Source organism: Sorex araneus, chromosome 4 (genome assembly GCF_027595985.1).
Source record: "Sorex araneus isolate mSorAra2 chromosome 4, mSorAra2.pri, whole genome shotgun sequence".
In the NCBI taxonomy this organism is placed as follows: Eukaryota; Metazoa; Chordata; class Mammalia; order Eulipotyphla; family Soricidae; genus Sorex; species Sorex araneus.
This window is the reverse complement of record NC_073305.1, coordinates 116,304,268-116,317,245: the sequence shown is the minus strand read 5'-3', so window position 1 is coordinate 116,317,245 and position 12,978 is coordinate 116,304,268. Positions and strand designations below refer to the sequence as shown.

The following is a 12,978-nucleotide window of genomic DNA, read 5'->3' as shown; positions in this document are numbered from 1 at the left end:
CATAAAAGATTATCTTAAAATAATGTGTGTGTGTGTAGGGGAAGGGTGTAGAGCAATAGTACAGCAGGTAGGATGGACCTGGGTTCCATTCACAGCATCCCATATGGTCCCCCGAGCACCACCAGGAGTAATTCATGAGTGCAGCCAGGAGTAACCCCTGAGCATCAACGGGTGTGACCCAAAAAGCAAATAAATAAATAAATTTCATTAAGACTATGATTTACAGGGGCTGGAGTGATAGCACAGTGGGTAGGGCATTTGCCTTGCACGCGGCCAACCGGGGTTCAATTCCCAGCATCCCATATGGTCCCCTGAGCGCCACCAGGGGTAATTCCTGAGTGCAGAGCCAGGAGTGACCCCTGTGCATTGCCAGGTGTGACCCAAAAAAGCAAAAAAAAAAAAAAAAAGACTGATTTACAAAGTTGTTCATAATAAATTGCTTCGGGCATACAATGTTCCAACACCAATCCATCACCAGTTTCTCCTTCCCTCTACCAGTGTCCCCAGATTCTCTCCCACCTCCCAGCCTCCCTCCTTGGCAGGCATATAACAAGTTTATTTCACATTAATTGCTCTAACAATACATAAAAGAATGACAAATATCAAATCACTAAAAGTCAATTTGTAATGATTACAAGTGATTTTAACCAATGTATGTAAGACATTAATTCATTATTGGAAATATATAAAATCCCTTAACATGCTAGGAGTAAACATACCTATCTAGTAGAGGACAACCATACGCACTTTCAGTGACAAACTCAATGCCACACATTGGGAAGTTTGTTCTAATTTTTAAACTTTGGTTACCAAACCAGTAATATATTTTGTTTAGTTTCTCATTTGATTTCCAAATCTTGTAATTTACAAATAAAGTCCAAAGAACATAACCAATTTAATTCTTGGAACATTTCACAGTAGACAGCATAAAAACACAAAGCACTATATATTAAATTGATTGCCTAATGAAGTTTTATATATTTAGTTTATATATATAGACACTTAAACTTTAATCAGAGAGATAATTAGGAGAAAAAATGTAATCTAAAAAAATTCTAACTAAATTTAGACAAATATTCAGAAAACATTGTTTTAAAAGCAAATCTGGGACAGAGAGCTCAATGGGCTGAGGACAAGCTTTGTATGCAGGAGGCCCGAGTTCAATCCCCTGCACCACATGGGTCCCAGGGCAGCACTGAAGTGGGCCCCAATCACCAAGTTAGAGCAGCCACTAACTAAAAATAAAAAATAAAAAGCAGACCAGAAGGCAAAAATCTGAGGGCGAAAGACATCGTAAGGTGGACAGAGCGCTTGCCTTGCAAGGGGCCAACCCAGGTTCAATCCCTGGCATCCATATGGTTCCCTGAAAACTGTCAGGAATAAATCCTGAGTGCAGAGCCAGGAGTAACCCCTGAGCATCGCCAGGTGTGGCTCAAAAATACAAAAACAATAGGTTTAGAAACTAACTTAAATATTCTTTTTTTCTAAGAGTTCTGTCATAAACATATAACATTCAATAATAAGGTGATGCTTAGTGCTTGCCTCGGCAGCACATATACTAAAATTGGAAAGATACAGAGATGATTAGCATATCCCCTGATCAAGTGCTCCATTTTTTGAGGATATAAAATAATATATAGTATCCAAGACCAGGTAAAACAGGGGCCAGGAAGACTGGTCAATGGTAGAAAGCTTGCCACAAGTGTGTGGAGGGCAAAGGGCAGTTAGGATAGAGAAGGGACCAGTATGACAAAAATAGAAATGATCACTCTGGACAAGAACCGAGTGTTGAAAGTAGGTAAAGGGATATACATGACAACCTTTCAGCATCTGTATTGCAAACCATAATGTGTGTGGGGGGGGGGCATGAAGGGAGGAGAAAGGAGAGGAGAGACTGCCAGGAGCGGAGGGGAGGTGAGGGGAGGGACAGACTGCCAGCGGCAGGCCTGTTGGGGGAGGGAAACTGGGAACATTAGTGGTAGGAAATGTACACTGGTGAAGGGATGGATGTTGGAACATTAAATAACTGATACCCAATCATAAAAAATCTTGCAATTGTGTATCTCACTGTGATTCAATAAAAAAAAAAAAATTTCTAAATAATGTGATACCTGTACTCCAAAAGCTACAGAAGAGTACAAAACAACTTTCTATAATAATTCTATTAATAGGGCTGGAGTGATAGCACAGTGGGTAGGGTGCTTGCCCTGCACACGGCCAAGTCGGGTTTGATTCCTAGCATCCCAGATGGTCCCCTGAGTATCGCCAGGAGTAATTCCTGAGTGCATGAGCCAGGAGTTACCCCTGTGCATCGCCAGGTATGACCCAAAAAGCAAAAAAAAAAAAAAAAAAAATTTTATTAACTCATACATCATTGTATGTTGCCTCCTTCGCAGTTCCTTCTTCAGTAAGAATTTCTTCATATAAATCCAAACAATTCCTGGATGGCACACAGGGTTTGGAGGTGCTGTCTAAAACAAACAAAAAATCCTTAGGTTAAAATAGGTATTTCCATAGAGAGTAAAGTGAAATTTATCCGTTACAAGGGGGGGGGGGTGTGGGATGGGAGGTGTATTGTGTTTTGTTTTTTTTTTGGTGTTGGGATAAGGGCACTGGTGAAGGGATGGTTGTTTCAGCATTGTATAACTGAGACTTAAGCCTGAAAACATTGTAATTTTCCACATGGTGATTCAATAAAATAAAATTCTTAAAAATTAAAAAAAAAGAAAAAACTAATAAGAAAAAAAAAATAGGTATTTCCAGGGTTCATGCTCAGCTCAGAGGCTGAGACGCCAGCCTTGCAATCATCAGGTTCCAAGTTCAATCCCCAGTGCTGCTACATACACTGAACACTTCTGTGATCACACACATTACAGCTTCTGGCCACACTACAGCTGGATGTATATGAGTATCCACAAAAGGATATTCATATGGGTGAGCATGGCAGCAACCCTGTTGAGCAGTCAGAATACATGGCACAACTCAAGAGTAAAGTTCCTGGCTAGTAGGTGTGCAAGCACAACCAAAGAAATGTTCACTGCTCCTCTACAAGCACCATGTGAGAGTCCATGCGAGCATCACAACTAAAAATGTACAAATATGACATCTGGTATATGTGTGACCCCCCCTTTCCCCCATCACCACAACATCAGTAACAAGGAAGAGAAGGGGTAAATGTTTTCACTTAAGAAAAATATAGATGGGGTCAGGATCATAATAATCCTTGCATGTGGCCAACTTAGGCTCAATCCCTAGCACCCCACACGGTCCCCTGTGCCTACCAGGTTGGGCCAAAAAAGTATGTATATACACATATGGGCTGGAGCAAAAGTAGTGGTATGGAGTTTGCCTTAAACATGGTTGACCTAGGTTCAATCTCTAACATAATGGGGCTAAAGTGATAGCACAGCGGGTAGAGCGTCTGCCTTGCAAGCGGCCGACCCGGGTTTGATTCCCAGCCACCCATATAGTTCCCTGAGCACTGCCAGGAGTAATTCCTGAGCGAAAAGCCAGGAGTAACCCCTGTGCATCGCCAGGTGTGACCCCCCAAAAAAAAACTCTAACATCATATATGGCCCCCGAACCCTGCCAGGAGTGTCATCTGAGTGCAAAGGTAGTAATAAGCCCTAAGCTCTGCTGGGTGTGGCCCAAACCTCCAACTCCACCACCCCTCCCCAAAAAAAAGAATGCTAATTATACAATGACAAGAGTCAGGTATTAGCTAAAACTATAGTTGTAACATATTTTGTAATAGGCATGTTTGTGTATCATATCAACATTGTACACCTTAAACTTACATAACATTATATATATTTTAATAAAGGTGAAAAAAGTGGAAAAAAAATACATTGAAATTTAAAAATATTTTTGCTACCTCAACTCAAAGGACCGAACAGTTCTCCTCTTACGTTTCACCAAAATCTATACTTATTTCAGAGATGAGAGTTGAAAACCAATTTACCTAAAACACTTGTGTCAACAAATGAGGTATGAAGACATATGTCCGAAGTGGGCCAGGGACATAGCTCTGTGGTACAGCACTCTTTTTTTTTTTTTTGGTTTTTGGGTCACACCCGGCGATGCACAGGGGTTACTCCTGGCTCTTCACTCAGGAATTACCTCTGGCGGTGCTCAGGGGGCCATATGGGATGCTAGGATTAGAACCCGGGTCGGCCGTGTGCAAGGCAAACGCCCTACCCGCTGTGCTATTGCTCCAGCCCCTGTGGTACAGCACTATTATTTGTGTGAGGTACTGAGTTCGATCTTCCATACAACAACAAAAAAAAGTTTAGGAGCCAGAGCAATTGTACAGTAGGAAGAGTGTTTGACTTGCATACGGCCACCCCAAGTTTGATCCTCAATACCCTACATGGTCCCTGTGCCTTGTCAGGAGTGATCCCTGAGAGCAAAGCCAGGAGTAAGCCCTGAGTACCACCAGGTTTGGCCAAATATGGGAAAAATAAAAGGAAAAGAAAAGAGTTCTGGGTTAAAACAATAGAAGTTAAGGTAATTGATCTGCATGTGCCTGACCCCAGTTCAAATCCCTTGTACCATATATGGTCCCCAATCACCACGAGGAGTGATCTCTGAACAGCGAGTAAGCAGTAAGCTCTAGGCACCACCACGGTGTAGAAAAATAGAAAACAAAAACAAAACCACCACCACCCCCCGAAAAAAAGATCTAATACCACTTAACTGAAATTACAGTGTGAATAGTTACATATGTACAAATAGCACCAGTATTTTAATGATGCAAAATGTTTAGTATTACAAAATATTTTTTGCATACGGTCAATTAAATCTGAGTCCTAAATGAAAAACAAACCTGAGTGCTATTTGCTTTTACTTACCAAGTTTTAGGCAGGTAAATAATTACCTGCATGTAATCATTTTAAAGAATGGCAAACTACTCTGAAACAGTAAGCTATTCCTGGAATCTGACAACAAAATAAAGATTTCCAAAAGGCTGATCAAACAAAAGCAGGTTATGTTTTGGTTGGGGGAAGGGCAGCTATTTTTACAACAGAATTTACATACCAGAAACAGCACTGTCCAACCCAGCATAGATATCCAATGAACCTTCATCATTATTTTTAAGAGGAGAAGCTGCAAGGAAATCAAAGAGCAGTCAAAACTAATTTTATGTCCTTAGTAAAGATGTTCCATTTCTGGGATCAGAGCTATAGTACAGAGGGTAAGTAAGGTGTGTGCCTTGCATGCAGCCAACTGAAGTTTGATCCCTGGCATCCCATATGTTCCCCCGAACATCACCAAGAGCAAATCCTGAGTGCAGATCCAGGAGTAAGCCATGAGCATCGCTGGCTGTGGCCCAAAAACAAAACAAAATAAAAAGATTTTCCATTCCTACTCATAAGGGCCAGACGAAAAATGAAACTCAAAGAATTGATCAGAAATATTTATAAAGCCTTGTAAAAAGGAGGATCTTAAGGGGGCCACTTGCCTTGCACACAACCAACCCAGGTTCAATCCCCCAGAACCCACTATAATCCCTGAGTCCCGCCAGGAGTGATCCTTGAGTGTATAGGCAGGACCAAGCCCTGAACACTTCCAGGTGTGGCTCCCGAACAAAAACAAAAAAAGATCTTAGCAGAGATTTATGACTTAAGTTTAGAATTATAAACTAAATTTCAGGGTAAGGGAGATAGCTCCAAGACTATAGGTTTGATCCCCAGCACTGCAAGGTCCTCAGGGTACAAACTGGAGTGGTCTCCAAGCACCGTAATTGGAACAAGACCCAGGTATTTCCATGTATGGTCTCCTTCCAACCCCCCAAAACACAAACCCGGTTAGGAAAAAGAAAAACAAAACACCTTGTTTTCAGAGCCTGGGACCTTTGGGCCTGAGCAGCAGCACTAGGCCACCATCACAGGCTCAAGAATCGAATTACCCATACTGTATCAGTGAAATAGGTTTTTTTTTATATGGGGGCCACACCTAACAGTGCTCAGGGCTTAATCCTGGCAGTGCAGGAGATCAAATACAGGTAGGCAGCATACAAGGCAAGTGCTCAACCCGCTGTAGTACCTCTTGGGCCCCAGGTGAAAAAGACCCTTAAAAATCAAAGACAATCACACAGAAGAGCAACAGTCAGAAAAGAGCTATTCCCTCCTGCCAGAGAAGTACCTCACAAAACAAAGAAATGGAAGGGACAAGTCAAAAAGTATCGTCCTGGTGATGGTGGTATATTAGGGATAAAATACTAGCTGTGCAGAATGTTTAAAATGAACAAACTTCTGGGTTGAAGCAATAATACAGCGGGTAGGTCATTTGCCTTGCACGTGGCTGACCCAGGTTCGACTCCCAGCATCCCACAGGGTTCGACTCCCAGCATCCCACATGGTCCCCCGAGCATCACCAGGAGTAATTCCTGAGTGCAGAACCAGGAGTAACCCCTGAGCATCAACGGGTGTGACCCCCCCAAAAAAAGAGCAAAAAAAACAACAAACTTCAAAGGATCAAAGTGATGACAACCAACTCAAGTCCAAAAATACTTAAAGAAAAAAAAAAAAATCAGAGACTGATATAATAGTACAATGGATCAAGCACTTGCCTTGAATGCAGCCACAGTGGTTTTATTCCCAAAACAGCTCTGTAGTCCCCTGAGCCCTGCCTATAGTGACCCCTAAGTGTAGAACCAGGACTATGTCCCAAGCACTATCAGGTGTGGCCCCCAAAACAAATAATAATAACTCTTCAGGGGAATAGAGCAGAATCCACTGTCTGTGGCATATCATTTACAACATCAGTATGCAACTCAATACTACTGTAGTAAATCTTTGCAGAAGACTAGAGGTTTTAAACCAAATTAAAAACTGTAAAACTTGAAAATTGTACCTATGTTTAAAAACTTTTAACTGGGACTAGAAACAGCTCAATGTTTTAAACTTTTAACTGGGAACAGAAATAGCTCAATCGTGAACAGACTTCACGATTTCTAGGCAGGAAGCCTGGGATCAATCTCCAGTACCACACGGTCCCCTGAACACTACTGGAGAGTGATCCCCAGGCAAGGAACTCTAGGGAGTAACTTCTGAGAGGCCCTAAAGTGTGGCCTAAAATAACTAGAAGTTTAAAGCCTACACACTGTTAAAATTACTATTTTGGAAGCTGGAATGATAGCACAGCAGGTAGGACATTTGCCTTGCACGCGGCCGACCCGGGTTCAAATCCCAGCATCCCATATGGTCCCCTGAGCACTGCCAGGAGTAATTCCTGAGTGCAGAGCCAGGAGTAACCCCTGTGCATCGCTGGGTGTTACTCCTGGCAAAATAAATAAATAAATAAATAAAATTACTATTTTGATAATTAAAATACATATTAAAATTATTTTAATAAGTAAATGATTAAATAATTTAGAGACAATTAAAATTAGTTCTTACCAGAAAAGACATCAAATAAACTTGGTCCATCACCATTATCATCATCTGCTGCCATGATCCTATATTCTTTTAATAGTTGCCATCTAAAGTATTAAATATAAAAATTTTACACTTTTAAAATCCAGAGATTAAACTTAGCTCTAAGTTAAAAGCAATTTCCTGAGAATCTTTACTCTTATTGTGATCTTAAAAATGTCCAGGGAGGGGGGGTGGGAGTGAAAAAAAAATGTCTAGGGAACTGGAGAGATAGTATGGTAAGGCACTTGCCCTGCATGCAGACAACCTGCGTTCAATCTCTGGCATCCCATACGGTCCACTGAGCACCACCAGAAGTAATTCCTGAGTGCAGAGGCAGGAGTAATCTCTGAGAAACTCCAGGTGTGGTCCAAAAACAAAACAAAAAAGTCTAGAGTCCAAGCAAAAGTACAACACTTGCCTTGCATGCTGCCAAACCACATTTGATCCCTGGCCTACCGTATGGACCCTGAGCACCACCAGGAGTGATCCCTGAGTGCAGAGCCATTAAATGAATAAAGCCCTGAGCATTAATGAGTATAACCCCCCCCAAAAAAAATTCTAACATTTTGTCAACAGTTACAACATGACACAAAGTAATAATGATAATTTTATCAAACAATCCAATTTAAAACTCAACTTTTATACAAAAATAATCATATGGCACCAGAGTGATAGTATAGTAGGTAGGGTGCTTACAAGGTACATGGTACCCAGAGCCTGTCAGGAGTGATCCCTAGGCACAGAACTAGGAGTAAGCCCTGAGCACCACTGAGTATGGACCAAAACTGCAAACTAAATAAAAATTAAACCATACACTAAATAACAAAACTATATCGTAAGTTCTCTAAACTTCCATTTGACCCAGCAATTCCACTTCTTGGAATATACCACAAGGGTCCCAAAATACAATGAGATAAAAACAACTGCATCCCTATGTTTCTTGCAGCACTATCCACAGTAACCAAAATCTGGAAACAATCCAAGTTCCAAGAACAGATGGCTGGATAAAGAAACCATGATACAGATACGCAATGGAATATTACTCAGCTATAAATAAGATAAAATCATGCAATTTGCTGTGCTGTGTATGACTCTGAAAAGTATCACGCTGAGCGAAGTTAAAGAGGAACTGACAAAGAATGATGTCTCCTATTCATATAGGGAAACATAGGGGAATAGCAAATGCCCAAAGGCAATATGAACACAGCACGAGAACTGCTCTTCAGTAGGAATGTAGTTCAGGCAACAGTGCTTGAGGATCAAATCTGGGACTCTAGCATCAGAGTATATGCTCCAGTCCATTAGCAATCTCCCCAATCCTTCCTGTTTCTTCTACTAAGAACCCACATGTAATGCTAGGCCATCTAAATTATACAAAATATTTTGTCCATTTCAAAATTCTCAGCTTTGGGGCTGGAGCAATAGCACAGCAAATAGGGCATTTGCCTTGCCTATGGGCGACCCAGGTTCGATTCCCAGCATCCCATATGGTCCCCTGAGCACTGCCAGGAGTAATTCCTGAGTGCATGAGCCAGGAATAACCCCTGTGCAATGCCAGGTGTGACCCAAAAAGCAAAATTCTCAGCATTTTTGGAGGGAAGTATCGGGGATTCAACACAAGGCCCTATACATGGGAAGCATGTATTCTACCACTGAGCCAGAAAGCCTTTCAGAAATTACACCTGCAAAACTTCTTTTGCCATGTCAACATATTCACAGGTTTCATACATTAGAAGTCATATCATGGTGAAGCGAGGGGAACATATGACATTATTTTGGCCTAGCACACTCCAAAACTGCTTTTTCATTTTAAAGTCAAATAGCCATTTGTGGGGAGAGGTTACCTGCCATATTGGAGAGCTATTAGACCATTAGCAATCTGAAGACAGATATTGAATTTGCTAACTCTCCACATTAAGAAAACCCAGCGATCAGAGCAATACTACAGCAAATGGGTCACTTGCCTTGTACGTAGCCTACCCTGGTATAATCCTGGGCACCTCATATGGTCCTGCCCTCCCCCATGCCTGAGTTCTGCCAGGAGTCATACCTGAGCACGGAGCCAGGTGTGAGCCTTGAGCACCACCAGGTGTGGCGAAAAAAAAAGTAAATGTATAGAGGGTGCTAAGGAGATAGATGAAGTGGTAAATATGGCCAAAGAACTACTGTATTGAGGTCAGGTTCAAGCCTCAGCTTCACAGCACCCTGAAAACACCGTTGAGTGGCTTCCATAAACACAGAGACATAAACAGGCTAGGGCTGTGGTCAGTAGTAGAGAAAATCAGAACATGCCTTGCATGTATAGTACTAGTTTCTGTACCTGGTATCCCAAGTCTTCTGCTTACTGTTATTCTATAGATAATATTTTTGGAAGTGGCACCATGACAGTAGTAGAAAATAATAATGCATGATGAATAAACAAGAAAATCACATAAAGGAGACTTAAATAGCCAGAATACACATCTATGTCCATGATTTAAACCACATACATTTACTAAGAGAATGCAATGAGCCTTTACTCAAAGCCTATTCTCAGCATGAACAGCTCACAGGGAGGGTTTCACAGTGTCATGGTTACAATTTCAATTTCTCAGAACAAGCTATAATGCTACCTTATGAGAAATATATTTGAGGACCCAAGAGATAACTCACTGGCGTGAGTACATGCTCAGCACACCATGAGCTAAGTTTGACCCCAGTGGTACCGCCATATGGCAGCCAGGGTGCCAGTGTGTGATCTCCAGCAGACCCCAACCAAGAGTGAAGCTGATCACATTCTCACCTCTGCTATAAACCCCTGGTGATTCCAATTTATCGTAGGTCAAACACAGATTGTGTCCAACTCCACTTACAAAACTGAAGTGACCTGAACTTTGCCAACCCTTGCAGTTATCAGTCTACAATATTCGTCCCCATAACACATCAGTCTTTAGTCTATTATATGGGCCTTCTTTCAGCTCGCTGAGTATACCGTTTGTTCTCCTCCAACACAGGCTCTGTGCAGGATGAATCTCTTCTCAATGCTCTACTTACCCTTATCTTATATAGGCCACATATCGGCAGTTGTGTGGGGAGGGGCACTACCAGAGGTTAGGGGTAGGGCATCTGAGAGCTCAGGGGCCCATAGGGAGACAAACAACGCTAAGGACTGAACTAAGGCCTCGCCCATGCTAGGCCCTCGATGTACCACTTAAGCGCTCTTCCCAACTCAATAATTTCTCTTTGCCAGTTTGACTTAAACCCTCTCTCCATTTGTACTACTATATCCTTCCTCTCCATGGCTTCTTTTCAGTTGAGGATGATATTTTGTATGATTCCTAGAGAAGTGTCTATCTCACTCACTGACTGCAAGCTCCATGAAGACCAGGTCTGGCTCTGCTGTTACCAATGTATTGCCAGATCTCAGCACAGGGTCCAACAGGTCAATAGGTAATAATGAAAAAATCTGCTGCTATTTATCAATTTGTTAAAAACCCTAACATTCCTAGCTTTGGTAATATAGTCCTGCTTTTAACTAAAATAGATAACCAAAAGAGGACATGTCAAATCATCATCAGGACATCCAGATTCAGATGTCTAACAGACTGAAGTATATAATAAAGAAGATGGGGCAAGACTGACACAGATTGAGATGGCCTCTCTTAGAATAATAAAGATCAGTGAGGAGCTGGAGTGATAGCACAGCGGATAGGGCGTTTGCCTTACGAATGTGGCCGACCTGGGTTCGATTCCCAGCATCCCATATGGTCCCCTGAGCACTGCAAGGAGTAATTCCTGAGTGCAAAGCCAGGAGGAACCCCTGTGCATCGCCAGGTGTGACCCAAAAGGAAAAAAAAAAGACTAGTGATTCTTCTGGAAAGGAAGAGGGAGATTAAAAAGTATTATCAAAAAGTATTATCTATCATAATATTATGCAAAGGGCTTACTCTATGTTTCCACTTTCCCACAAGAGAGGATCTCAATATGAGAGCTGCCACTACAGTAGAGTTTTCATATGAAAAGGACAGAAGCAGGGGCTGGAGAGATGCTACAGAGGTCAAGACAACACAACAGGCCCACAGACTATTGGAAAAATGCTCAACTTTACTTTGTTATCAGGGAAATGTAAATCAAAACCACAATAAAATATCACCAATATAACCAGTGAGGATTGGGGCTGGAGTGATAAAAAGCGGGTAGGGCATTTGCCTTGCACGCAGAGGACCAAGGTTCGATTCCCAGCATCCCCTATGGTTCCCCGAGCACCCCCAGGAGTAATTCCTGAGTGCAAAGCCAGGAGTAACCCCTGAGCATCGCCGAGTGTGACCCAAAAGGCAAAAAAAAAAAAAGACAGTGAGGATAAACCGAAATAAGTATCAGTGAGAAATAAGAAAGTATGGAGAATGGAGAAAAAGTAACTGATATGCCACTGGTGGGAATGTAAATTGGAGTGGCTTCTATAGAAAACAGTATGAAGATTTCTAAGACATAAATGGAGAAACCATGAGCCAGCAAAATCACTTTTAGGTATGTATTCCAAGGACATAAAAACATTATTTCAAAGAGATATTTGTATCCTTATTACTCATAGCCACACTGTATTCTTAATAGTTCAAAGATGAGCATTATAAATGCTCATCGATAACGAACTCAATGAAATACTACTTATCTCCTGAAAAAAAATGAAATTGTACCTTTTGGAACAAGATTGGCGCTGGTACTGAGTGAAATAAGTTAGGAAGTAAAACACAATTACAAAATAGTTTCACTAGAATGTGAAACATAAATAACCAAAGCAAATGAACTGGCAAACCCCTCCCCTCCTTAAAAAAAAAAATCCTTAAGAGTTAAAACTTGGTTCTAATACTAGAGAGGAAGGAGACATGTGAAATGGGTAGAGGAAGACGTATTTTGGTAGTGAGGTGGCACTAAAAACTTGGTGGAAGGGGATGAAGCGATAGTATAGTGGGTAGGGCTTTTGCCTTGCATACAGCCATCCCCGAACTCAATCTTCAGCATCCCACATGGTCCCCCAAGCACCTCCAGGAGTAATTTCTGAGTGTACAGCCAGGAGTAACCCCTGAGCATAGTGACCCAAAAAAAAAGAAAGAAAAAAAAAACCACTTGGTGGGAGATGCAATGAGGTTTGTAAATACAGAAGGTCTGAGGCTGTACTGGTATTTCACAGAACTGCAAAGCAGTGGTGAATCAACGTTTGACTTTTCAAAAAAGACAGGTTAAAGGAAGTTTTTTGTAGAAAACTGAAGGAACAAAACAAGCATCTGGAGAGAAAGAAGAAGAAAAAGTGTTTTTAGGCCCAAGGAAAAGGCCTTAATGTGATCCAGTAAAATCTACGAACCAAAAAAAAAAAAAAAACAAACCTATGGGGAAATGAACAGAAAACTTCTCTCTCGTCTCTCTACCTAAGTGCTCTGAGAGCATCAATTTCACACCAAATCTCCACAGAAAACCTCTCTTCTCTCACCTCTCTCCTGTTCTCTCTCTCTCTCTCAACCTAAATGCTCTGAGAATATCAATCTTACACCGAATCCTCTCCAGAGTCCTGTGAGACACATACTTT

General features: G+C 41.6%; 1 protein-coding gene and 1 non-coding gene across 2 annotated transcripts in view; one reads left to right on the top strand and one right to left on the bottom strand.

The window, feature by feature from the left end:
* Positions 1-12,978, bottom strand: part of CASP8AP2 (caspase 8 associated protein 2) — a 32,832-nt gene that overhangs the window by 18,947 nt on the left and 907 nt on the right. The window contains exons 2-4 of the mRNA XM_004605668.2: positions 7,401-7,483; positions 5,038-5,106; positions 2,371-2,471 (exon numbers count right to left, since the gene is read on the bottom strand). Of these exons, the coding sequence (XP_004605725.2) occupies positions 2,371-2,471; positions 5,038-5,106; positions 7,401-7,455 (225 nt within the window). The 5' untranslated portion in view covers positions 7,456-7,483. The remainder of the gene's footprint in view (positions 1-2,370; positions 2,472-5,037; positions 5,107-7,400; positions 7,484-12,978) is intronic.
* On the top strand, positions 1,535-1,639 carry LOC129404577 (U6 spliceosomal RNA). The gene has a single exon (XR_008629969.1). It is a non-coding gene; the product is annotated as a U6 spliceosomal RNA (small nuclear RNA).